The sequence below is a fragment of the Chrysemys picta genome, chromosome 1 (genome assembly GCF_011386835.1).
Source record: "Chrysemys picta bellii isolate R12L10 chromosome 1, ASM1138683v2, whole genome shotgun sequence".
NCBI lineage: Eukaryota > Metazoa > Chordata > Testudines > Emydidae > Chrysemys > Chrysemys picta.
In genome coordinates, this window is record NC_088791.1 from 160,384,206 (window position 1) to 160,411,464 (window position 27,259).

At 40.1% G+C, this 27,259-nt stretch overlaps 1 protein-coding gene across 11 annotated transcripts in view; it reads right to left on the bottom strand.

Annotated features, from left to right (window-relative positions):
• The window catches only part of CBLB (Cbl proto-oncogene B), a 239,912-nt gene that overhangs the window by 22,372 nt on the left and 190,281 nt on the right, over positions 1 to 27,259 (bottom strand). For 10 of the 11 annotated variants that reach the window (XM_005283588.5, XM_065574109.1, XM_005283589.4 and 7 more), the window contains 3 exons: positions 26,783 to 26,923; positions 22,387 to 22,506; positions 13,081 to 14,111 (listed from right to left, as the gene is read on the bottom strand). In XM_005283588.5, the coding sequence (XP_005283645.1) occupies positions 13,849 to 14,111; positions 22,387 to 22,506; positions 26,783 to 26,923 (524 nt within the window). In that variant the 3' untranslated portion in view covers positions 13,081 to 13,848. Of the gene's footprint in view, positions 1 to 13,080; positions 14,112 to 22,386; positions 22,507 to 26,782; positions 26,924 to 27,259 lie in introns of those variants that run through there. The other variant, XM_065574117.1, reaches the window with a different exon arrangement.

Below are 27,259 nucleotides of genomic sequence, written 5' to 3' on the forward strand. Positions count from 1 at the left end.
AGCCCTTTGTAAAGTGCATTTATGTCTGCTGCTGAGAGGAATGCTGACCTAGGGCAGTAGGAGCAAGGACAAAAGCTAATGGACAAGACTGCCACTGGTTTAGGTACTTAAAATTTCAAGACGAGAAGCGACCAAAAAAAAAAAAAAAGGAGGAGGAGGAGGAGAACAGCTATGGAGGAAAGGGAAGGAGAAAAATATGAGACAACCTTTTGAAGAAAGGCCATGCCCCTCAGCACAGTCAATTTGGACTGCGAGTACAATAGGGTAAGAGTCATTAGCATCACCTATCTATTCAACACTTCACTGGTGATCATAATAGCATAATCTACAATAGTTTGACTTTCGTTTGAACTAAGTTGATCTAATTTACATTGTGTGGAGATGTTTTGCTGAAGTTAATTAGAGAATTTGGACTGAAATCAGTACGTGATGTGCCAAGGTTTGGTCCATCACTTCTATGCTGCACTGTGACCAGGTGCTACAGAGCAGTGGTTTTCAACCTGTGGTCCGCAGATCCTTGGAGGGACGCAGATTCTGTCTAAGGGGTCCATGAAAGGTTGTCGTTACCATAGAACAGTGGTTTTCAACCTGTGGTCTACGGATGCCTCGGGGGCCACAGACTATGTCTATGATTCCCAAAGGGGTTCTCACCTCCATTCAACATTTGTTAGGGGTACACCAATGAAAAAAGTTTAAAATCACTGCTATAGAGTTTTAAATAATCTAGAATAAGGAACAAGTATTCTACAGATTTCTATAACCACCACTTTGCACAAAATATACAACCCAACCTCCAGTATCAAGAGTACAAGTAAATTGTGGTTACACTTTATATTGTGTACTTACATGATTCAATTGTAGCCTATTGGATAGAGCACCAGGCAGAGACTCAGGAGATTGGAGTTCCATTCCTGGCTTTGCCACTGGCTTGCCAACTGACCTTGGGCAAGTCATTTCACCCCATACGTGCCTCAGTTTCCCCATATGTAAAATGGGGATAACAGTACTAACATCCTTTGTGAAGCGCTTTGAGACTTATGGATGAAAATTGCTACATAAAAATTAGGTATTATCATCATCTCTATGGTGTTATTCTGAATACATACATTTTAAAAATCCAAGATTATCAAAAGTGATCTGTGATTTTGGGTGCTCTACTAGATACACCTTAAAGGAGGCTGGGTGCTCAGCAAATCAGGCCTCAGATTGAGTGTCCAAAAACAGAGGCACCCAAAATCATCAGTGTTGGCCAAAATGTATGAGCATTAGCGACATTGTATTTACACTAATTTTTCTCAGTTATGTAGTTCGCTTTCTCTAATCATGAGCTAGTGGTAATGATAGGTATCAAAAAAGCAATCCCACAGCATGAGTACAATGTTATTGCTTTGCAATTACAATCATTGCACTGAAAATGAAACCTAGATTTCTATACAGAGGGGGGAAAAATTCTACCATTTGAAGTTTTGCATGGAGGAGGAAATGGTTAACAGTGACATACAGTACAATATATGGGATAGGCAAATCCTTGATAAATTGTGTGAGCAATGTGTCTTGATAAAGCTAAATGATGTCCCTCTGACACCTAAGATTCCAGATCCAAATACAGTGCCACCACACTAACCCATATGCTGTTCTGAAGTGGGGGTCTCAATGTTTAGATTTCATAGGTTCTACAAAACTATTACAATACATTTACTATAGCGTGTTTAGATTATAAAACAATTGACAAACTAAGGAGCAAAATACATTTTGTCATGTGTTACCATGGTTTGCTTCCTTATCATTCACTCATCATTCATTTAATCATTCATTTGTGGGATTCAGTAAATTGCAGGTTTTCCAGTGATTAAGTTAAAAATATCACTACATTTTATGAATATTTCCTAATCCTAGCTAAATATTTTATCTGGAACAAATAAAAAGCTGTTGCCTTTCTGTACTGTGGCTTGGAGTTAATAGGATTCAAATTATGTTTTAATTAGCTACTCATTTAATTGCTTGCATTAAAAATTATTTACCTTTCCCATTTACCGCCATTGAAAAAAAAATTCATACCAGGCTTTGTGCTACATTTCCTATTAACATCTTTACTATTTTTTCAGGAGGGAACATTTGCTTCATCTTTCTTCATTTTTATTCCTTTTCTCCCACTCTTTGCAGCTTCCTCTGTCTCCCTGTCCCCACTTCCTCTGATTTACAGTTTTGTTTTGTTTTTTTAAGGGTTTCCCTCCCCCCCCCCCGTCATTGGCTTACCACCCAGAGATGGATAATGTCTGGTTGAAACACTGTAATTGCTATGTCAAAAAGACAGCACTGGTAAGCTGGTATGATTTCAGTAACTGACTAGAGAGCAGAAGATTTGTCAGCTGTTGATTAATCAAGGAGGAAAAAAACAGCTGGAGAGCACTTCTCTTTCAAACCCACCCACCACCCTATTCCACAGATGTATAGATAAAATCCATTTGATTTTAACAGCTTTTTTCCTTCCATTAAAAGAGTTTGAGATAGTTTCCAAAAAGTGAAAAGTGATTGATAAAGCCTTGCCACTAGAACAAGAATGGCACTCACAAAATCAACACACTTCCAGCTCACTCTCCTTCCCCTTACAAAAAAATATGTGATGACAATCAACAATGCAGCCCCCACACCCGAAGGCAGACCTTTCAATAATCCAAATAGGGAGGAGAACCTGAAACTCCCTGTGGTCTACTGGGAACTGCGTCACTGCCATTGATTTTACATGGAAAATGCCCAGATACCACAGCAACAGGCAACAATATGAAACCCTCAGATAGACAGATTGTTTAAATATGAACTGCAACCCCACCAAAACAAGAAAAAACATGTTTTATAGTCAGTCATTCGCCTTTCCCTGCAAATTCAATACTAATTACTAATGGGAAACGTTACATTTGGCTGTTAGTACACAGAAAAGGTGGGAGCACTGAGGGCCAGATCCCAAATGTATTTAGGTCCTAAATAGCTTTGAGGGTCTGGACCCAATTTCTTATCATTAGGGTTAGAGAGAAGTTATAAAGACCTGTGTAGGACACCCTCACTCATGCTGAGCAGTATCTTACTCCTCTAGTAATTCTATTGAAACCCATGGGACTCTCAGGAGTATGGTATTACTCTATGTGTCCACCATGACAATTCCTGGTCCTTGGAATCCCTTATGGCTACAGCCAATAGAAGTCTAACATTTTGACGCTTCTGCAAAATTAGATGCTGGACTAAAGTCAGGAACATTTTTGATGATCTTTTCACCATTTTTTGCCTTCTCCCCAAACCAGCTGTAGCTTACCGAATATAAACTTGTCCCATCCTCACAGTTCTGTTTATCTTCTGGAAAAAGAGGCTTCCCTTCCCCAGGAAGCCCCTTGTGTCCCAGGCTGCCTGCAGTCCTCAGGCTTTATAAATCCAGTTCCTTCTGATCCCCTGGCAGCCTTGTTTTCCCTGAGCAGGGCAGTCCCCTGTAGGAGCTGTTCTCTCTTTTACTCTGTTACTTACCTGATTATTTACTGCAGCTGGAGGGCCTTCCCCTCCCTGTAGGCTTGATTCTGGCAGGTGTTATGGGGGCTGGAGTGATTTAATTCCCTGTCTCCAGGGCAGAAAATTAACTCTTTCCTACTCTGGCTCAACCTGCAGTCTGTCTACCCTATCATGGAAAACTAGTGTAGTTGGTAGAGCACAGGATACAACACGCTCAGTATTGTCTCACTCTACTAAGCAAGGGCCCAGTGCATGTTCTGCATTACCGGAAGTGTTTGAGGGTATGGCTTCTGGAATGCTTTGTAGCCATCCAGCTTGGATCCAACAAAGACCTAGGTGAATATGGCAAGGGCCAGAAAAAGCGAAGGAAGATCACAACTGCAGATTTCAATAATAAAAGGAGTCACCTAGGACTACAAGAGTATTGCACTCTTGGGATGCTCTTTGGCAGATGCGATCCACCAACAGCTAGATCAACCTCAGTTTCCTTCCCTTACCAGTTATCAGGTCCATCTTTCCCAGACTGAGCCTCAGCCAGCTCATTCAAGTCCCTGTCTCAGCTAGGTCCTGGGAAAAAGAACCAGCAACAGCAGATCTGGTTAAAAGCAGAGAGAACTTAAGAGTCAACTTAGAGTAAATAACTTAACCACAAATAACTTGCACAACGAGGTGACCCAAGAACAAGGAGGATCATAAAGGTCTCACCACCCATTGGCAAAATAATCCAGAAGTTATACATTACCTTCTGTGACATTGCACCCCATAATGCTTTATAGAAATATGCTTGAGTGTAAATGTGACATAACTGGAATATGTTTTATGCTAGATATGCCATGTAACATATCTTTGCAAAGGTTATGATCTACTGAATATATTCATTCTATTTGTATGCATGTATCATTTTTATATCTGAAGTTATGAGCATTGGCTTTGTGCTTGTATTTAAAGTGTTTGCTGTAGAAAGCACATAAAGCAAATTTCGTTAACATGGTGTGAAGGGGCTATTCAAGTAATTGGGAATACTTAACTAGAAATGGACTTTGTGAGACGCCAATCCACATCAGAGCTTTCTTGGGAACGTTCAAACTAACATGTAAACAATGGCATCTGCCTGCAAAAAACTGAATCATTCATAGAGATGAGACTTGCCCAGGTGGCTACAGACTCCATCTTGTTGCTGTTATTTTGCACAGGAGAACAAAGGGGTTTCTGCCCACAAGAGAAAGAATATAAAAAGCCCTGGAAACCCCTCCATTTTGTCTTCAGCTGACTCAGAAGATAGCCTCTCCATCCCAAATAGAGGCCTGATCGAAACTGGAACAAAGGACAGTAACTACAGGGGTGTGAGTGATTGCTGGACCCAGACTAGGAAGGAGTCTAGTCTGTGAAAGAAGCTTATTGGAACATCTCTGAGGGTGAGATTTACCTGCATTTAGTTTTCTACTGTATTAGGCTTAGACTTGCATGTTTTTTATTTTGCTTGGTAATATACTTTGTTCTATTACTTGGAACCACTTAATCCTTAATAAAATCACTTTTTGCTTATTAATTAACCCAGAGCAAGTAATACATACCTGGGGGAGCAAACGGCTGTGCATCTCTTTCTATCACTGTTATAGAGGGTAAACAATTTATGAGTTTACCCTGTATAAGCTTTATACAGAGCAAAACAGATTTATTTGGCGTTTGGATCCCATTGGGAACTGGGTGTCTGGGTGCTAGAGACAGGAGCACTTCTTAAACTGTTTTCAGTTAAGTCTGCAGCTTGTGGGGGATGTGGTTCAGACCTGGGTCTGTGTTTGTAGCAGGCTAGCGTGTCTGGCTCAACAAGACGGGGTACTGAAATCCCAAGTTGCCAGGGAAAACGGGCTAAGAGGTAGTCTCAGCACATCAGGTGGCAGTCCCAAGGGGGTCTCTGTGACCCAACCCATCACACCTTCCCTCTAAGAGAACTTTGAAGCCTTGTTGTATCCACCAATCCCTGACATCAGACCCCTGAAATAAACTCTTTTGCTCTAACCAGTCAGGATAAGCACCCATCTCAGTCTAATGATTTCATTTCAAATTAATGAGGCAGCACGACCTAGTGGATAGATCACTGGACTAAGACTTGGGTTCCATTCCTGGCCTGCTGGGTGACCTGGGGCAAGTCACACCACACCACCTCTGTGCCTCAGTTTCCCCATCTGTAAAATGGGGATAATGGTACTGATCCTCCTTTGCCAAGCGCTTTGAGATGTACTGATACAAGTGCTATATGAGAGCTAGGTATTACTATTATTAATTGATCTGCTTTATGAAATTAAGCTTTTCTTCCTCTCCTCCTCCAACACTGGAAGTAATGAGCTCCAAACAGGTCTTGAAATATAGTAAAAGGTCAGATTTACATGTGATCCCTCCACCCAACCTCCCTGCGGTTCAGGAAACTATAAACCATGTTTGCAAGGCATACTCTCTAATGCAGAAACTGGCCATCTCAAACAGGAGGGCTGTTATTGGGATTCTTCATTAGCTGTTTTGAGCATCCCAGAAATGTTTTAATTACCTGCCCCAAACAAGAAAAGACCTCATCCCTGCCTGGAAGAGCTTACAGCTCAAACTCAGCATGACACCTCCAGAGAGTTATAAATGGGGTGGGGATGAGGGTGACAGCAATGAAATGAGGGGGTTACTCAATTAGACACATACACCTTTTGATTACTGTATTTTTTTTTCTAAGCAGGAGAGATTTGAAGGAGGTGACAGAGGAGTCCTGACAAACAGTTCCAGGGGGGTATTCTAAACATAAAGGGGAGCATGAAAGGAGGCCCAGAGGTGATGAGGATAGCACGGCTGGTGTCATGGGCAGAGGGAATTGGGAGGAAAAAGGGAAAGGATCAGAAATGTGGACAGGTGTTGTGTGGTCTTGAAGACCAGCACCGGACGTTACATATGGGGTAATAGTCAATGGAGTGTCTCAAAGGTCACGAGAGCAAGGGGTCTTAAAAAGGGTTTTGCCAGCAACATTTTGGGTGGTCTGAAGCAGAACAAGATTGGTAGCAAAGAGACCCAAAGAGGAGGAGGCTGCAGTATTTGAGGAGAATGAATCAACAGGTGACCCCAGCCTGAACATGGGGGAAGGAGCGGGAAGTGTCAAATATAACTCCCAGCTTATGGGCCTGCGTAATAGGGAAGATTGTGGTGTTAACAGCCATAGTAAGGAATGTAGGTAGCAGAGGGAGTTGGGGGACGCTATTTTGCCCTGATTGAGTTTGAGATGATGGTGAATGCTCCGAGAAGAAGTGTCTGAAAGGCAAAATTTATGCAAAGTTGAATTACAGGAACAGATCTAGGGCAAAGAGGTATATTTGGACACCTGATGATACAAGCACTTCCCAATCCTGGGAGTTTGGAATATTTAACCAGCAGATGAAAAATAAGCCTTCCTTATTGCACCTTTATTGTGAGGATAAACAGTTACAGGACAATCTGAAGATGGTGAAATTATCATTTCCAGCGTCTTCCTCCCAATCATTATACAGATGGACAGAGAAGGGCAAGCATATGCATCTTCCGTAGGGTGACCAGACAGCAAGTGTGAAAAATCAGGACAGGAGGTGGGAGGTAATAGGCACCTATATAAGACAAAGCCCCAAATATCGGGACTGTCCCGGTAAAACCAGGACAGCTGATCACCCTAATCTCCCATTCTATCTGGGGAGAAAACTTGGCCCTTGGCACAGACCCGGACTACTATAGAAGCTTGATTACTACGCGCACTCTGTTCAGCTGTCCAGATGGAACAGATGTTTAACAAAGGGAAATACAGCAGCCTAGTTTTTTACTCCAAGTCTAATTCTTTAGCAGGCATTGGTTGATTCTCTTCCCCCCCTTCCATTTCATTAGATTAACATACACACAATCTACACACAAATCAATAAACTGAGCTTTTTACCAGGAGGATTCCCTCCAATACACTATCAGGCTCCTGGTTATTTTGCTAGGATTTTCAGGTATTCTACCACTTAGCATTTTTGTCCTCTGACGCTTTTAATGCCATGACATTCTGTTGCACAGCAGACATCTCTTCAAAGAAGATCTCTTTGAGGGAAGATGCACTAATTCAGGATTGGAGCATTTATGCCAGATATTCTCTAAGAAGTTCCAGATACTCAGGCATTTCAAAACAGTTCATGATGAAACATTTATACTTGAAAATATGCCCATTGCAACAGCTATATTTTGTATGCATGTGAGCGAGACAGGCCTAGGGACCTTAATACAGGATTCTCCTTCTTCTGTGTGAATACCTTCTCTCCCCGAGGCTGCTAGTTACCAAAGCAGTTATCTCAAACAAAAAAGGCCGACTGATTTATCTGAAACCAATGCCAATGTAGTTACATTGGCTGGTTCCTATATGGTAGCTGTGGGAAGTTCAAAGTCTCATTTAGGGTGATTTTTTTTTTTTTTTTTTTTTAAAGTAGGCCTAGGAAGAAACAGCCTCCTGCATACAATCTCATAGCCCTGAAATTCCTTCCGGTCTGCATGGAAGGAGTGGGATTATTTATTAGTTTTTGAATAGGAACTCAATGAAATTCACCTTAAGGGGCAGGAAATATCCCTTAAAGGCAAGTGTAATATTTAAAGTTCCAGGATAGCATATTTTATTTCCAAACCTAAATAATGCAGGGTTGCAGTCATTTCATCGTAGGGGAAAGTGGATCCAGTCACTTCATCCAGAATAAACTGACTGGGTTTCCAACCTCAAAATCTCCCTAAAAGATTTCAAGTGGCCTCAATTGCTCACACTTATCAGAGGCAAAACAGAGGAAGTGACAGAAAATGAAAACATGAAAAAACACTTCACTAAAAATATAAACCAAACAGGCTAATATCTTTGATATTGTATTAATATGGCCAGTGAACTACAGCATCCTCACCTCTGAAAATGGCTGAGCACGTGCAGATGGAACCATTGAAATCTCAGCATTCCAGGCCTCAGAGTACCTGTGTAACTGACGAAGTGGCAAATGTTGAGTTTTTAATGGAGATCATCGCATTTTCCTCTCCAGAGTGTATCTTCTCTAAACATTTTCAGAATTTGAATGCTATGTAAAGGGGAAATCCAGCTCACCTATGTGCACAGGCTACTTTTTTCAAACGGGACCTGTGTAGTAAAGCAAGCAGGATTTGATGCTAAAATTTTATTACAGCAACAATAGTGGTCTCTGGTGCACTTCTGCTCAGCAAAAATCCAGTTACCTCATTGTGATAAAGTATTTTGTTTTTGGCATTATAGCTTCTTCACTTCGGAATTTCACTAGCACCTCAGCAAACAGAATAATAATAATGATGCTTAAATAAACCACTAAGTATTTATGATTCAATAGCCTTCTACTGTAAAGATATGTTCATTCTGCAGTGCGTTTAAGTTGTAAAATGTCATTTTAGGTTGTGGGATTTTTTTTTTTTTAAATTTATTAGCTGAATTTGGAAAGTGAAATAACTGGAATGTAGTTGATACACTAGCGATGGGGGTGGTTTTAAATACTTTTGATTCACCGTATTTTAATACCATTTCACTTGTCTTTCTGGCTTTAAGACAGTGCCCAACCTCTATAAAGTGTAATCTAGGATAACTATGTTCTTCTGAAGCCACAAGCAGCAATATTCAGGATCAGAGCCAAACCATTGAAAATCAAAGACCAACTTGGCATTCTGTTAACATTAATTTTATAAAATATCTTACAAGAACAGATAAAGTACTTGAGGTTACATAATAACCAGAATTGAAAAAGAATGTTGAATAAAATATAAATTAATTGAACACATCACTATGTTTATCACGTTAGACAAGTTTATAAAAGGCATTTTCTGATAAAATAGTTACTTGGAAGAAAACCCTTCAAAATGGAAACTATTGCAGTCCTTTTCAGGAAATTATTCCTAGAAGCACTAAATTCCAGGTCAACAAGCAGTACCTGAATCTGTTTAAAATACACCATTCATCTGCTTCCAAATGTATCCAAATTCAAATGGTTACCAGTTCAGAATAATCAGTGCAAAGTAAAGCTTCAAGCTGAAATTATGAGAGGAAATGATTCGGATACAAAAATCTAAATTCACATTATGAAAAAGTCTTTGCCAGATGTGCACTTGGATTATGAAACATTGACCCATTTGATCAGTGGCCATTTTAGGTTTCCATTCCAGCCAACCCATTAATTGGTTAATCACATGGAATTCATTTATTTCAGCGCAGTTTCAGTTTTTAACCTATCATCTTTGGAAAGGATCCATGCTGCTGATGTTCATTAGTATTGCTCACCTTCTGATTCAGCATATCTGGTTAAAATGCAGCAATTTTGCATCAAGGAAATAAATGCAGATGTTGGCATGATGGTCTAACGGAGGCTATTGTAGAAAATAGATCCATAAGCCCCACTTTTACATGCACACAAGCATTTGAGCAACTTCATTCATTCGAGTATACCCACTACAGTCAGTCGTGTGCTTAAAGTTACATATGTTCACAGGCATTTGCAAGATTAAACCTTTATTTTTTAAATTGTTAAAGACATTTTAAGGAACCAAATTATTGTCAGATTTACCTCTCTCAAGCCCATTAAGTCCTGTGCAGTAAACATCAACAGTCTAGTAAGGCAATTTCACTCAATTTGGCTTTAAAGCTATTAACTGAAACAGGTCTGAGGCATCTCATGTTCCATTATGTAAGAGTGTCTGATTTGCTTTATCGTCTAAAAATCATAGAATCATAGACTTTAAGGTCAGAAGGGACCATTATGATCATCTATTCTGACCTCCTGCATAACACAGGCCACAGAATCTCACCCACCCACTCTTGTAATAAACCCCTGACTTATATCTGAGCCACTGAAGTCCTCAAATCATGGTTTAAAGACTTCAGGGTGTAGAGAATCCTCCAGCAAGTGACCCGTGCCCCACGCTACAGAGGAAGGCCAAAAACAAACAAACAAAAAAAACCAAAACAACAACAGCAACAAAAAAACAAACAACAACAAAAAAAAAAACAGGGCCTCTGCCAATCTGAATGGAATTTTTAGTCTGTAAAGCCACTACCTATGCTATTACATTATAAAGGTTTTTAAACACATGTACAAAAAACAAGTCATACCAAACAGGCTGGGAATGCTATTAAAAAAACTAGAAAGAGCTTGTGTAGAAATAATTTTAAAGTATTTTACATGACTGTTCGTCTTGCTTCTTAATTGAAACATGGTGGTGTCATTTATTCTAAGATCCTGAATAAAATTTAGAAAATGAGAGCATCTGTGCCAGTTTTATCCAATATGATTGGAAATTCCAACACATGATCTGCAGACTGTTTGCTTCTCCGTGCAATGCATTTTTTCCATCGTTGCTATTACTGGCAGTTATGTTAGAGCTATAATTAAGCAATTCTAATAAAATTGCAACATTTACCTTAACAGCATGTATCATTTTGAATTAACATTCTAGCATTTCAGCCAAATATAATCAATATGATGCAAGAAAGAAACCAATTAAAAGAGCTGAAAACAGTGTACTTTGCAACAAAAAAAAAAAAAAGGGGGGGGGGATTTACTTAAACAGAGAGCACTGAGTAAAACTTCAGCCAGAAGCTTTTATTATTCCTACCCAAAGAATGAACACTGAAAGGAAGCTGCAAATGCCCTTTTCTAGTACATGAAATCATTTGCTTAGATTGAAATAGAACAGAAACTCATCCCTGTAGCTCAAATACCTCTGATCATCTTGTTTCACTGGACCAAAACAGATTAATGATGGCCATCATGCCATGCTTTGTGATCCTGAAAAGGAATGATTTATTTCTTTAAAAAAAAAAAAAAAAAAAAGAATAAACTGTTAATGAAATGGAGGTCTAGATATGATAATGGTAATTTCCACTTGGTTTTCTCAGTGACTTTGAATTCCTTACTTGAGATGTTTGGTTGTCCTTAAATCTTTAAAATAAATCCATGTGGTGGGGCGGTTGCCCTACCCCTATGCGAGAGGGGACTAGAGTAGACCAGAGCAGCTGTGCAGGCCAGCAGCCAATCAGGGACGGGCCTACTCAAAGCCAATCAGGGCTAGGCTAGGCCCTATATAAAGGCTGCCTAGGAGAGGAGCAGGGAGTCTCTCCTAGGCCTTCAAAGGGTGAAGGTGAAGTCTCCTGCATGAGGAAACTAGCACCTGGGACAGCGCAATGCTGGGCAGGCTCAGGGGAGCAGAAAGGAACTCCAGCCCGGTCGGTGTCTGCCAGGCTGCAGGCCCTGAGGGAAGGGCCTAGCCGGTGCAAAGGGGCCGAAGGGGAAGCGGCCCAGGGAGAGAGAGACACAGGGGGAGAGGAGTAGGGCAGGAAGGCTGCCGCCAAAGGGTCCCTGGGTTGGAGAGCAGGCCTGGGTCCCCCCCTTGCACGTACACCCAGGCATTGGACGTGGCAGTAGCAGACTGCACTGGACCCCTGACGCAAGGGGTTAGACTTTGGGATGTGGTTGTCCACTGTGGCTGGGGTGCAGAGAAAGACTGCTGTTAACTCTTCTCCCTTCCCCCTCCCCCCCCACCCCCCCAGAAGGGGATGAGGATGGACTAAGGGGCACTGCCGGAGGGCAGTGGCCTGAAACGGACGTCACCGAGCAGGGAGCAACGCAGGTCCAGACACCAGCAGCGAACAGACGACGGATGCAACACTACCAGCAGAGGGCGCTCCCCATGGACTGAGCTAATACCCAGAGCGACCAGTGGGAGGCGCCACGGTGGTGAGTCCCAACCTCCTCACAATCCATTTGTCGCTGAGATCTGATCTAAGTGGTGTAACTTTTACAACTTGCCATGAGTAAAGAAGAAAACCGAAAGATAAAAAGGAAATAAATATATACCGCAACCGAAATTTATCACAACTTGCAAGATCATGTACTGGCCATATTTTAAAATACTGAAACTACTCTACCCTCCACATGGTTCATCTGTTCAACAGTAAGAGGAGGGGGGAAAAGAGTGAATTTCAGTGTTTTACACAAACAGGAAAGCAGCAATATGAGAATTACTGTGGAAGGTCTGGACTCAATTTGAAAGTCTAGCAAGAACAAAAAATAAAGGACTTGATTTGGCTTGCATCAATCTGTGCTTTAAATTAAAAAAAAAGGCAGACTAAGGTAACACTGTTCCACCCATGGCAAACAGATTTAAGATGTTTCCATCGATGCAGGAATAATGAATGAGTGAATTTGGGGTATGAAACATATAGTCTAATGCAATAGTGTGAACAGACATTACTAAAGAGCTTTGTAAAAAGTATTCCTACAGTAGCATTAGGACTTAACAGTGCATCAAAGATTTGAAGTTCCCATGTCAATATGAACTGGTCCCTAAAGTCATGATGAACCAGAGGACAATCACTCAAACAGGAAATTAACTGCCATCCACTTTGCAGACGATAGGACTGTAATTTACCTGATCATTAATATAATTCAGCGAGATTCCCCATTATTCACTATGCCTAAGGATACTTAAGGCGTGAACAACAGGTGCCCTTGGTATGTAACTTAAGTACAACATCAACATCTGCATTCAAATTTTTAAAAGTTGTCATGTCATGTTCTTTAGTTTCATTACTGCATGTGTGTTTTTTTTTTTAAACTGGAAACTACATGGATCAAGACCTTGAAGACAATAGGTCACAAAATCCATAATAAAAAGAAAAGCTGCCCAACGTCACTGTCAAAATACCTTTAAAAAGGCAGTTCATAGACAAAAAATAATGCATTATACATTCAGATTTTTTTCCTCTATCAATAACAAAGCAATCTCAGAAGAAAACGCTCAGTAGTGAAGGCCACATACTTTTTTTTTTTTTTTGCATTTGTTTGATAAATTGAAATGCAAAAACCATTAAAGCCTCTTATAAAAGGAGAAATGGAAATACAGAGCTTCTGGAAAAAATGATTTAGTTGATGAGGCGGTCAGCATGGAAAATGTTGCAAATGCTACAGCTGAGCTGACCACCGTACAAGGGAATCTAAACAGGAACACAGTACAGGTGTCCACTTGCCAACTTGTAAACAAGAAAAAAGCATTTCACAGATTCAAAGTTCAAGGGAAGTAAACTTCTTAAAATAATTTTGTCAGTTCAACCCTGATTTTAAAAGTATGGCTAGCAAAAATACAGAAGCCTCAGCCCATCTATGAGTCTTGATCAGAGTAGCCATCTTCCTCTGATAAACTACTGGAAACAGACCCTCTTCTAAGGATGACAAGAGAAGAAAACTTCTCTCTCAAATTCTCTCTCTTGCTCTCAGTTCCACACACACACACAATCCATGGAATTCATCTGCTGCAGGGACTTGCACGCTGCTATAGATTGAGACGTGGGGAGACTGGTGGAGGAAAGCAGGCAAATTCTCTTAAAATACTACGAGCCACATCAACATTATTCTGGGCTATTTCAAGTGCCCTCTTCACTTCTTCAAAAGAAAAGCCCTCTCCCATAAGTTTTGCAATTTTTGCATCCACATTTTCCAAGGAGGTGTCAGAGTTGTATGCTTTCCTGTGGTGGATTTCTGGTGCAGTCCTGCGAGGAAGTGGTTTAGGGGGTCGGGCTGGTGCTTGTGAACCATCTGTTTAAAAAAAACCGGAGAGACAATCACTACAAACTGGTTTAAACATGATGTAACAAGGTAGTGCTCAGTAGTTCAGGCCTCAAGTTAAGGGAGAACTCAAAACCAAGTTTTATGAAGCGTATTAAGAGGACTGTTTTAATGAATTCCTTTCTTCAGCTTTGAAATTCTGGTGGAAACTGTATTAGAACATTTGCCAGAAGTGTTCACAACCTAAACAGTGCAGCCTTGTGTTAATAATGCAGTAAGAATCTGAAAGTGGAAGTGACTAGTCTAGTGGTTCTCAAACTTTTGTACTGGTGACCCCTTTCACATAGCAAGCCTCTGAGTGCGACCCCCCCCCCATAAATTAAAAATACTTTTTAAATATATTTAACATCATTATAAATGCTGGAGGCAAAAGCAGATTTTGGGGTGGAGGCTGACTGCTCGCAACTCCCTATGTAATAACCTCGTGACCCCCCTGAGGGGTCCTGACCCCCCAGTTTGAGAACCCCTGGACTAGTCTATATTTGCATTGTCCAAACTAGGCAAAAAAGTATAAAAACAGCATAAGTGGTAAAAATTAAATCTGAATTTTAATTGTCATTTACTCTCAACAATGAGATTTTATTAATATCACCAAGAAGGATTTAGTCAGTTTTATTCAGGAAATTGCACAAATCAGTAAACTATGTAAAAGAACACTCTCACCAAATAAACCTGAAGAGGAGAAACTAGCACTCATTTGTACATCATGAGAACATATTTCAGTCATTTGTAGTTTATTTCATGCATGTCAAGGGTGCTTGCTACATAGGAAAATCATTATTTCATCATTCTGTCCCCCCCCCAAAAATTAATAGTCCAATAAATTTCAGTGGTGAGAAAAAGATCCCTAATTTTTTCTCCCCAAATATCACAGTTCACACATTTCAAATGTTGGCTGGGTATGCTACAGCCGGTCTCCAGTGCTTCATAGGAATGTTAACCTTCACAGTTAACACTGCCGCTAAGAATCATGATGTGCTGATGCAAAGAGCTAATAACTACAGCTTCTAATCTTTTCAGAGTCAAGGGGTTAGGACTCAAGTAAACTTGGTACTTTGCCCAAACCCCTTTATCCTTGCTGAGGCTACACTAAGAAGCCTGAATACAAGATGGCATACAGCAAAAATGCTTTGAGTGGAACATTTGTGGGTTTTTTTTTTTTTTTTAGGCTTTCAATCCTTTGAGAAGAATTCTGAAAAGTTCTACTGACAATAAATAGTGCTCCAATGATATGTAATTAGAGAAAGCTTATGGCAATAACATTTTCCAGTTTATTTATACTGGTGGCAATCGCATTCTGTTTTTTTCAAATCTTCCAGCTATATCTTGTAATGCAAAGGAGCATAATAATTTCATTATCAAAGTTATACCACTATTCAATTTTATACAGAGAGAATATCTGGATTGTAATCCCACAGAGCACGTTAAACATCTTCAACGGATCAACCTAGTCATTTATGTAGATCTTTCAAGATGCATTTTCTGACTCAGTTTTAATGCTAACAAGCTTTTCTGAATGCATCAGTATGGGAAATCTATTGTTAAGTCAGACAAGCTCCAGGAAATATTTTTCTAGAAAGATGGTGGGGTTAATGTAACAAATAGATGAGAGTAATTTTATTCAGATTTCACATTAAAAGACTGGGTTTAATCTTGTGCTGGTAACATTGCTTATTTTCTACACAACATGCTGATGAGAAAAACAGCAGATAGGATTATTTTGTCTTTATAAAGGACACTGAAGATGAAAAGTGCTATATAAATGCTAATGATAAAAAGACAATACAAGGCAGGATTGAGCTTACTGGAGAAAGGGGTGTGAAATACTTGTAGGATTAGGTGATTAGCAATATTTCAAGAAATTTAGTTACCAGTAAGAGAGAGGAATAAGTAAAATCAAGAATTCAGACTTATTTTACAAAACTCAATTTACAGTATTATTGAAGAATACGGTCCATAATTAAAATCAAAGTATGTACAATACTAGAAAGTTGCAAGACAAATAATGTAACATATGTAAATCTGAGGCAAAAAATATGACTATCAAAGCAATTTTAGAAAGATTATTATGGAAGAAAAGTATCTAAAGAACAAAATACAATTAAATTTGATACCGTTTTGGGGACGGGGGTGTGTGTGAGTGGTGTGAGAGAGAGAGAGAAAGACAGACAGACAGAGAGACTGAGACTAGTTCTGGCAGCTCCAATCTGAACCCAAACCTGGAGGTTTTTTTCTTGACTAAAAACTTCATGTTGCCTAAAACCTGCTGAAGCAATCATGTCATTTAGGCAGACCATTTTTAATTCTTTTTGAATATTTGCAACACATGCGTTTTCTTCTCACTCCACCAATGTCTCTATAGCACAGGTCCTTTTAAATCTCCAGCCCTCACTCTCTTCGTAACTCAATTCCCTGTTTTTTTAAAATGCTGACATGTCTCTCAATATCTTCACATCCATATAAAATTTTAGCGGAATATGAGTATCCTGTTAGATTCTGAGCTTAAAAATACTAAGCTTAAACTGCACTTCCTATCTGGACACAGAGTCAGAGGCATTTAAACAGGCCTTTCTTTCCTGCCACACACACTGATGCGTCAGCCACCTTGGATTCTTAAAAAAAAAATCTCTAGCTGAATTTTCAGTTAATTGTATATTCGTATATTTCAATTAACTGTTTCAGCCTCTGAGCAGGCAGCCTCAATCACGGACACTTCTGTTTCCATGCTGCCTTCAACCCTTAGGAAACTAGCTAATCCCAAAGCAGATAACGCCTGGGGACTGGCTAATTTAATAAACGACTATGGTTCACTAGCAGAAGGTGAGGGGGAGAAAGTCTGTGCCGGGGAGAAAGAGGCCTCCTAGGCTGCTAAGAGGCAGGGATAAATCAGGACTCTTGCTGCCCGGGTAATGATGCCAAATAGCTTCATTTCCCCCTGCAGTGAGCCACCCCTTCTGTTCCCTTCCTACTTTTTAAACATGTCCCAGCAGCTGCTGCTACCAGTCTAGGAAGCAGCAGGGATAAGCGGCACCATGCAAGCACGCCTGCTGGTGGGTGAGAGTGAGGAAGCAGGTTTGTCATGTGAGGGTCTCTGTGGAGTGGAGGAAGGCAGACAAGTCTATTTGGGGGAGAGGAAAAAACACCTTCAAAGGGATATTAGAGAGCCAAGGGGATCTCGCATTTTGAGGAGCTCAGGGAGCCCGAGTGAAGAACTTCAGTGCCTCACGGTAGGATGCTAAGAACGTGTAAATCTTCCTCAGAGCCCTAAAGCCTGGGGCTCTACAAGGCATCTCAGTGCTCATGCAGATGCTTGCAGACAAGATGAGTCTGAACTATATTTAAATCAACCTTTAAGTATGTAACAATAGCAAAAATGCACCGAGCCAGATGAATTTTTCCTCTCATTTATAAATAATGTAAAGAGGGCAAAGCATGATTTTACATTTATATTTATTAGCGCACCCGGGAGCAATGTGGACAATGACATAACAGTGCATTAAAAAGGCCAGATCATAGGCAGGGCTCTGAAAGGCACACAGCTTTAAACCCATTTTGCACAGAGCATAGAAGTGAAATGCTAAGGAGATACAATAAATGTATACACAAGGGGCCTGATTCTCCTCTACCTTGCACCTTGGGTAGTCATTTACATTTGAGCAAAGTGAGTGCAGAAGTCAGACTGCTCCATTCACTCATACCAGTTGTAGCATGTTACACCCACTTTCCACAGGTGTAACTGACTGCACAAAGGTCCAAGGCAGTGGAAATCGCAGCTGAGTAAAAGAAGAAAACGTGATGGGTGGGGCTGTGAGTGTGAGAGAAAGAGAGAGAGTGTGTGTGTTTGTTCTAGAATTAGCGATTTCTCCCCTCTCATTATTTTTACCTGAACTCCCTCAGAATGTATACCATCACAATGTTTGTGATATATATATATTGTTCCTCTGGAACAATGAAAAAGTGAAAAATTGAGAGGCATTTTTGAAATTTTCAGTGCTAAATAAATTGCTGTGTTTGGTACTTAGATACCAGAGTGATAGGTGTCAGAGACAAACAACATATACTATATTTCACCATATGCAACCTACTTTCTTGATATTAAAGAATTCTAAAGGGCTGTCATTCAAAATATACCTGATAGATACATTTTCCCTTACAAGTCAGCAATTAAGCTGAACATTATAGTGAAGCAGGTATTATTCCCATTTTATAAATAGATAGCCTGAGGCACAGAGAGGTTAAGTGACAAGGTGTACAGTGAGTCAGTGGCAGTGCTAGGAATAGAATTTACTCTAATGAGTGGACTATATTCACTTCCTTTCTAACACAGATCCAACAGCAATCCTAAAACAGGTTTGGAATGAACAACTGCTGGCTATTAGAAATGAATGGTTAAGGAATAACTCAAACACTAAGTTATATTCTCCATACAAGGTTGTCTTTTGGAAACCTGAAGTAAATTGAATCCGTTCATTCTGAAACTTATTAATTCCAAAGGATGGAATTACAACCACTACAAAGACAACTTTCCAATTATAGCATAGCATGATTTAACAAATAGTTGTCATTTAATTCAAATTAAATTGAAAACTTTTATGTACATAGCATGCTGGATTAGTATATTTATAGCAGAGGTTAAAGCATATGGATATTTTAGAAGATGGTTATGCAAAACATCTAAGTAATGAAGTATTTACTAAGCAATATCAAGAAAACTATTTGAAATCTTAAATAGCAAGCATCTTGCAATCATTTTGCAGAATTAAAAACTTCTCTACATCAGCTTCCTTTGTGGAGGGCTTTCAAATACACCAGGTCCCATGAAAAAAAGCATATCCATTAAAAGACTATGCAGAAATGTAAATTACCGTGTGAAAAGCAAGCAAGCAAGTCCTTTTTAAGTGAGCTTTAAAGAAAAGTCTTAGAAATAATATAAAATTCACTACCTTCTATTTTGAATGGATGAAGCAACCATTGTGTTTTTATATTGGCACAGAGGGAAAATGGTGGTGTTGTAGCTGAGTCAATCCCAGGATATTAGAGAGACAAGGTGGGTGAGGTAATATCTTCTTCAGAAGAGCTCTGTGTAAGTTCAAAAGCTTGTCTCACTAACCAACCGAAGTTTGTCCAATAAAAGGTAATACCTGACCTACCTTGTCTCTCTAATACCTTTAAGATAATCAGCTTGTTTAATATGTATATTAAAACAGCACCTAGAAGCCCTTCAGTCAGAATCAGGGCCCCATTCTGCTCGGCAGAAAGACAACAGCCCTGTCCTGAAGATTTTATAAACACATGCACTATAAATGTTTTCAATGCTATTTAAATAGCGAGCACCAGCATTCTGTTAGGGGAATTGTAGTCTTGAAAAGGTTATCATTTATTTGAGACATCAAACTGAGGTTCTAAACGGTGGTGATCATTAAAGATCCCTCTGGCACTTTTCATGCTTAATCCTGCCTGTAGTTTCAATTGGAAAAAGTGTTCTTCACTTCCTGATCTACATTGCAGTATACTGGTGTAACATACTGTTAAAGGAACAATGTCAACTTTACCATTTATATTATTAAAAAAACACAAAAACAAAAACAAAAAAAACCCACACACCACACTTTGGTTGGAAAATCTATCACCTACTGTTGTTGCAAGTAACACCTACAATTACTAAAACTGACAGACAAGAGGGAAAAAAATCATGTTTTTCAATGTGTTTACTTTGTGCATTTGAGAATAGTTTACAATTTCACTGTTTGCCCTGAACAGTTCATCATGGTCCAATCTTAACAGCTACATGCACACAACTCAGTGAAACTACTCACATGATTAGCTCAGGCCTCTGTTGGCCAGTTTCCCCTGATTGTACGGGCTTTCATGCAGCAAAAGGAGAGAAAATACATTTGTAAAGAACAGGAAAACTGACTGCAAATAGGCTAAGGATTCAGGGATTGGGGTAATAATGAAACTACTTTTACTTTATTTCTTTTTAACTGACTAGGTTTATAGTTGACAGTGTCCCTTTAAATAGCTGTGGTCTTGTACTGCAAAGGTGAGTACATTCACTGGTGTATTAAGTGATATCTACTGTACATAAAAGGATAGACTCATAGGACTAGAAGGGACCTCGAGAGGTCATCTAGTCCAGTCCCCTGCACTCATGCAGGACTATTATCTAGACTCTCCCTGATGGGTGATTGTCTAACCTGTTCTTAAAAACTCTCTAACGATGGAGATTCCACAACCTTCCCCTATGCAATTTATTCCAGTGTTTAACCTCCCCGACAGCAAAGTTTTTCCTAATGTCCAACCTAAACCTCCCTTGCTGCAATTTAAGACCCATTGCTTCTTGTCCTATCCTCAGAGGTTAACAAAAAAAAAATGTCACCCTCCTACGTTGTAACAACTTTTTATGTACTTGAAAACTTATCACATTCACTCTGTCTTTTCTTCTCCAGACTAAACAAACCCAGTTTTTTCAATCTTCCCTCTCAGGTCATGTTTTCTAGACCTTTAATCATTTTGTTGCTCTTCTCTGGACTTTCTCCAACTTGTCCACATCTTTTCTGAAACGTGGCACCCAGAAACTGGGCACAATACTCCAGTTAAGGCCTAATTAGCGCAGAGTAGTGTCTTGCTTACAACACTCTTGCTAATACATCCCAGAATGATGTTTGCTTTTTTGAAACTGTGTTACGCTGTTGACTCATATTTAGCTTGTGGTCCACTATGACCCCAGATCCATTTTCGCAGTACTCCTTCCTAGGCAGTCATTTCCCATTTTGTATGTGTGCAAATGATTGTTCCTTCTTAAGTGAAGTTACTTTGCATTTGACCTTATTGAATTTCATCCTATTTACTATTTAAGCAGTTTGTCCAGATCATTTTGAATTTCAATCCTATCCTCCAAAGCACTTGAACTGCCTCCCAGCTTGGTATCATCCGCAAACTTTTAAGTGTATTCTCTATGCCATTATCAAAATCACTGATGAAGATATTGAACAGAACCTGCGGGAACCCACTTGATATGCCCTTCCAGCTTGACTGTGAACCACTGATTACTCTCTGGGAACAGTTTTCCAACCAGTTATACACCCACTTTAAAGTAGCTCCTTATAGACTTTCAATCTGTCATTGGATCTGTGTGGGGGCAAGGGTCCAGCCATGTGAATCCAATTGCAGGATTGGATACATTATAACTAGACCAGGGGTCGGCAATGTTCGGCTCGCCAGGGTAAGCACCCTGGTGGGCCGGGCCAGTTTATTTACCTGCTGACGCGGCAGGTTCGGCCGATCGCGGCCCCCACTGGCCGCAGTTTGCCGTCCCGGGCCAATGGGGGCGGTGAGAAGCTGCAACCAGCACATCGCTTGCCTGCGCCGCTTCTTGCCGCCCCCATTGGCCCGGGACGGCAAACCGCGGCCAGTGGGGGCCGCGATCGGCCGAACCTGCCGCGTCAGCAGGTAAATAAACTGGCCCGACCCACCAGGGTGCTTACTCTGGTGAGCTGCGTGCCGAACGTTGCCGACCCCTGAACTAGACTGTGAAACATTTGAGGTTCCTTCTGGATCAGAGATGTTATATATTATGGCCATCTTTTCAATTTGTTACATTATGTTGACTAGGCTGTTACAAACTGGATATGGCATTTTAGTTGCTTTTGGGTTTCCTGTGTATTTTTAAAATGTTTTACAGTGCCCAGAGCCACGGAAGTAACATTGGTACATATCTGAGAGAACAATATAGAGGTTTAAGTTATATTTTGTCCACAGAGCAATACAAGGAGAATAAAATTGGAACCAAGAGGCACAGTGGCCCCTGCATGACTTCTGACCTCTTGTGATCTCCAAAAGAACAGGGAAAATCCCTTATCTTAAAAAAAAGGAGAGAAAAAAAAGGGATACCAGAATTCACATTAAGCATTTAATGTCTATGGCTAGGATTAAAAGGACTCACCTTTAAAAGGGAAAAGAAATTTCCTTTTAGTCTACCCAACCCTACAGATCATAGGATGGACCAGCCACTCTGGGATTTTATGTCCTTTCAGAAGATCCATCTCCATTGTTCCTCTGATGGTTACCTATCTGTTTTTTGCACGAAGAGAATTACCAGCTCTTGTTGTGAACAACAGGCAGCCTTTCCTCACAAACAGGATAGCGATGCATGCGCACTGGCTGATGTCTGCCAGTTTGTATGAGCTGAGATTACTTGCTTTCTTAGGTTGGTACTTTGTCTAAGCATGGTTTTTCTTCTTACCTGAGGAGGATGGAAGCGGATCGTAGTCCTGGGATGTTCTATTAGTTTTGACATTTTCCACTGTTACTCTTCGAGCAGGAGGCAAAGGAATTACACTAGTAGCTGGATCAAAAAAGAGATCTATAAAAACGAGAGGATACTTAAAGTTAAAAATGTCTGCAAGGTTCATGCACATGGGGCCAGATTAGAGCTGTATGAACAAGAAGCTTCAGGAGAGAAGGGATTGTGAATGCGAACAGGAGTGTTCCTGACACTGAGAGACACACGCATTCATGCAGTGGGGATGTAACTATGCCTAGAGATAACCAGGGGAGGTGGTTAACTTAATATAGTCTCCCTCCCTAACACATATTAAAGAAACTAGTGATGGGGTAAGCAAGCTTTGTGTCTGTCTTTGCTAATTACTGAAGGCAGATTAAAAAGTCAAAGCAGAAAATTAGAACATTCTCTCTTCTCCATTTTTAGGCCCCTATTGAAGGCAGTACTTCAGCAAGTGCTTAACTTTAAGCAATGCTTAAGAGCTGTCTTGAACAGGTTGCTTTCCTCAACTGACTCTTCAATCCATTTACCACAGTGGGTGCAGGGATATGTATGTTTTTTTGTGGTGATCAAGTCCTGGCTGTACACTCATTAGATCTATTGCATGGCTGTGAAATCACCTGAAGGCTTGTACTGTCACCAATCATAATAAGGCTTTGGAAATCAGTGTCTAAAGAAATATTCAAAAAAAGAATGAAATATCAATCTACACAAGCATGTGTCTCCGTGTAGTCAAAGGCACTTATAAGATTAATGAACAGTGACAGTAGAGATCATAGCTAATACGTACATATGGAAAATGTTAAGTGACCATAAAATGTACTTTCCAGATTTTATGTGAACATTTATAAATTATATTAAATTATTGTTATGTTATTTCCAAATAATTTTCCACATAGCCTTGTGACTTGCAGATAACATTCGTTTATCTTCAGTACTCAATTTTAGAATAATTTCTGTCCCTGCAATTCACAAGCATGAACCTTTGATTCTTGTAACTTGCGAAGTCATCCATATGCAGTGGCTTATTTGACAAGATGGATGGTGAATTGAACTGTGTCAAGAAAAGTACAGAGTACTAGTACATTATTCAACATTCAGATCTTGACAGATAGCAGAAAACGTCAAAGTGTCTCTTGGGTTCATCTAATTACTCTCAGGTACTTGTACTGCAACACATTTACTTGAAGCTTTTAGTTGAGGGGTATTTTTTAAATGAGCTTGCTATTTCAGAAGAGTAGTTAAAAGACGAAAACACTGTGTATTTTTATGCTTTGTTATTTTTTGCAATGTGTTATGGTAAATCTGCCATATTTCATTGTGATTGATACCACTCCTTGCAATAGTGTGATGTGAATTGAAAAATGTAAACTTGATTTCTAAATGTTTCAGATAATGTTTTTTGCCCCCCCCCCCCGTTTTTTTTTTTTTGCTGATCAAAAGGAATACAACATTTAAACAAACAAAAAGTGCAACAAAGCATTTGTAGTACGTAGCGATGTTAGAAGTATTGAAAATACTATTTTACCTGACTGTTTGGTAGACCCTGTAAATAACTTTTTTGCTAAAGCATGTCTACACCTCTAGAGCCATGTCTCTTTCAATGTGGTATTTCATAGAGAAACATTTAAATATCCAAATACATACATGACTTTTGGCCTGACCCTTATAGTGATAGTTCATGCCCCAGACAGCTCACAGTCTAGCTTTTTGTTCTGTGTTTGTACAGCGTGTAGCACAACAGGGTCCTAGTCCATGCCTGGGGCCCCTAGGCACTACTGTAATACAAATAAATGACAACACTATAATCATCAATGCCAAGATTTTTCAAACATGTGTTCTCTTAGGCTCCTCATTCAATATTTGGGCACCTAAATTGACATTGGGTACAACAGGAGCTGCCGTGAGCTCAACCCTTTTGAAAAATCCGGTGAGTTTAAGTGTCTGGATTTAGAAGTCTAATTTTGCTACCTATGTTTGAAAACGTTGGCTCACTAACTACTGTCCCTGGGAGCCAAACAACACTACAGAGGATCATTCCAAAAACAACAAAAAGTTTCAAAACCCAGTTCAGGTTGCTAAGTGACAACGTCCTTTACGTATGACAACAGTAACAAAACCCGAGCCAGAGGTTCCCCAACTCACCCGCCTTTGGAGATTCATGTCCTAGGCATGCCTCCCATTGGCACAAGGGAAGGGGAATCTGGATGGTGCAGAGGGTGGGGGGCATTAAATCTCCACGTGACCAGCACGTGTTGGGAGAAGGCTCATGTGCTCCACTTGTAATCCCGCTGCCAGAAGCAGCACTAGTGCATGTGTGAGGTGGCTCTGCCTTCTCCCCGTGTGCACATGCGCATGCTGGGGGCAAAGACACGTGTGTGGTAGTGTTGCTACCATGCTGACTCCCAGCACAGCAAGAGGGTGTGCGTGTGCATGTGTGAGAGAGAGACCGTGTGAGTGGAGAAAGGGAAGTGAGTTCACACAAGGATCTGCTGTTCCTGTGGGAGCTGGCCGGCATCAGGTTCTTTGGCCCTGCTGAAAGCTTCAGGGCACCCCCCACAGGAGGTGCATACCCCACAGTTTGAAAACTAATGACCTAAGCACTTAAATGTAAGGAATGAATAGTTAAGGACATAATAAACCCTACACTGTCCACATAATGAATAAGTTATTGTAAAGGAATCCACATTTAACACAATACAACTACCTCAACTCTGAACCATGGATTCTTATTGTGTATTCTATTTTATCATCTTGATTTTGGAATTTAACTATTTTCTTTTAAGTGATGTAGTTAAGTGGGAAATATTATCCAAATTTAAGGTGCCAAATTATAGTAGAATTTTTCAGTAAAGTATTTCTATAATTGCTGTTCCTGGAGAATAATGTGTCTAATGTAATTTAAAGAAAAGTACATAAGACTGTTGATTTATGGTAAAAATTATGCACTTATATCGACTCGCAGTGGAGGCAGATCAATGTGTATTATCAATGTGGACACATAACATGTTTCTTTTTCAAACAGATTTTTCATTGAGTTTATATTTTGGGATTACCGGTAAAAGAACAGTATTCTGAATCAGAACTAAGGGTGTGGGGTTGTGTTAAAAATAAAATAAAGTTTAACTAATTATCTATCTTGGCAGGATGGTGGAGATGGGGTCCAAGAGTATCTCTTAATTTGTGAGCCTATTAGACAAGAGAAGGACAACCAAAAACCTCTCTGACAGGAAAGCAAACCATCTTTCGGGATCATTTCTGCCACCCACTAGCATCACGGCTAATTTGTCTGGAGCCTCAGCCAGTTGCTCTCAATCTAATAACCAATGCCATCCATGCGCTGGGAAAGCAAAGACTACACACCAGCAGGGTGTGATGAAAACAAGACAGAACTGCCTGTCAACTGCATACTGCTGACACCACTGCCCAAAATGCCTTACTGTATCCCTCAGGAGCTGCTGAAAGAAGAGACGTGGCAATACAGAGCCTTGCAGATCACCACAAAACAGAATCCTTAGGGTAGGTAGATAACTGGCCAAAAACATCCTCTGAAACCTCCCAAAGAAGAAAGAAGGGAACCCCTCAACAGCTATAGTATGTACCCCAGCCCACAAGTAAGTCCACAATCATTTTGGGAGCAATCTATATCAGAGGCAGCAAACAGAACCAACTTAATCAGCATGGAGCCCCAACCACTGTACATTAACAGGAGGAAACCAATCAAGACAGTAGCACAGTTTCTGTGCCATATGCAGGCTGAAAACTGGACTGAAAGACATAGACAATGATTTGGGGATATGAATTTCATGAACAAAAATGGGATGAGCTGCAGTTCCTTGCAATCGGGGGGGGGGGGGGGGTGTTTACAATTTATATAGTTTAGAAGAAAGATTTGACAGTGACAGTTCTATCAAATATAAGTTGTTGTTCTTTGCCCTTCTTTTCTGGTGTTGTCCCCAGTCAAAAACAATTTAGTCTTCTATATTATATAGTCCTATAGAAACTAATACTCTGTGGTGATATGACAAATGATGCACACTGGCAACACAGAACTCAATGAAAAACTTGGCACTTCAAAATAACTATTCCTATTAGAAAAATGTTATTTACCAAAATGTCATGTCTAGTATGAAAATATTGATTTTATCTATTACATGGGGAAAAGAAAAGTAGAGACTATTTTATATTCTCTGAGATGTTTCATCTCTATAGTTTTAAAAACTAACCTCTCCAGTTTTTAGACAGTTAGCTATGGGCAAAGGTATTTCTAACAGGCAATGACAACTTTATCAGCTCATATAAGCTTCTGCTGTAAATGAAAATACATTAAAAACTTGGTTTGCTTGGCAACTCTTACCCGAAGGAGGAAGGAACAGTTCATGTCCTGAAGAGGGTCTGCTTCCTGAGCCCAGAGGTTTGGAATGCTCAGTGAGGCTGTGCCGAGCGGGAGGTGGAGGTGGAGGAAGTGATGGTGGGGAGTTGTCAAATGCATCTTCACCTGCATTTAAAGAGCAAAACTTCATTAAGAATAGTACAAAAAAAAGAGTGAAGCTTCAAATTGATTTTCCATGGCTGCTAACAGAGGCTCTCACTCCTAGGGTTTTCCAGAAGTTCAGTGACTCCAATAATGAAATTGTAAGACTGGCTCTTATTATGCACAACTGAATGCTTTAAAAACATGCTGTGAATGACCTTTTAGTGTACTCAGTTTGGGATTTTTTTTATTTTTTTTAAAGATTTACTCTAGGTTATAAAATAATCAGCGGGTTGGTGGCCAGTCTGTAGATGTTGCACCTGAGTGAAATAAAAGAGCACACTGAAAATTACTGTAGGA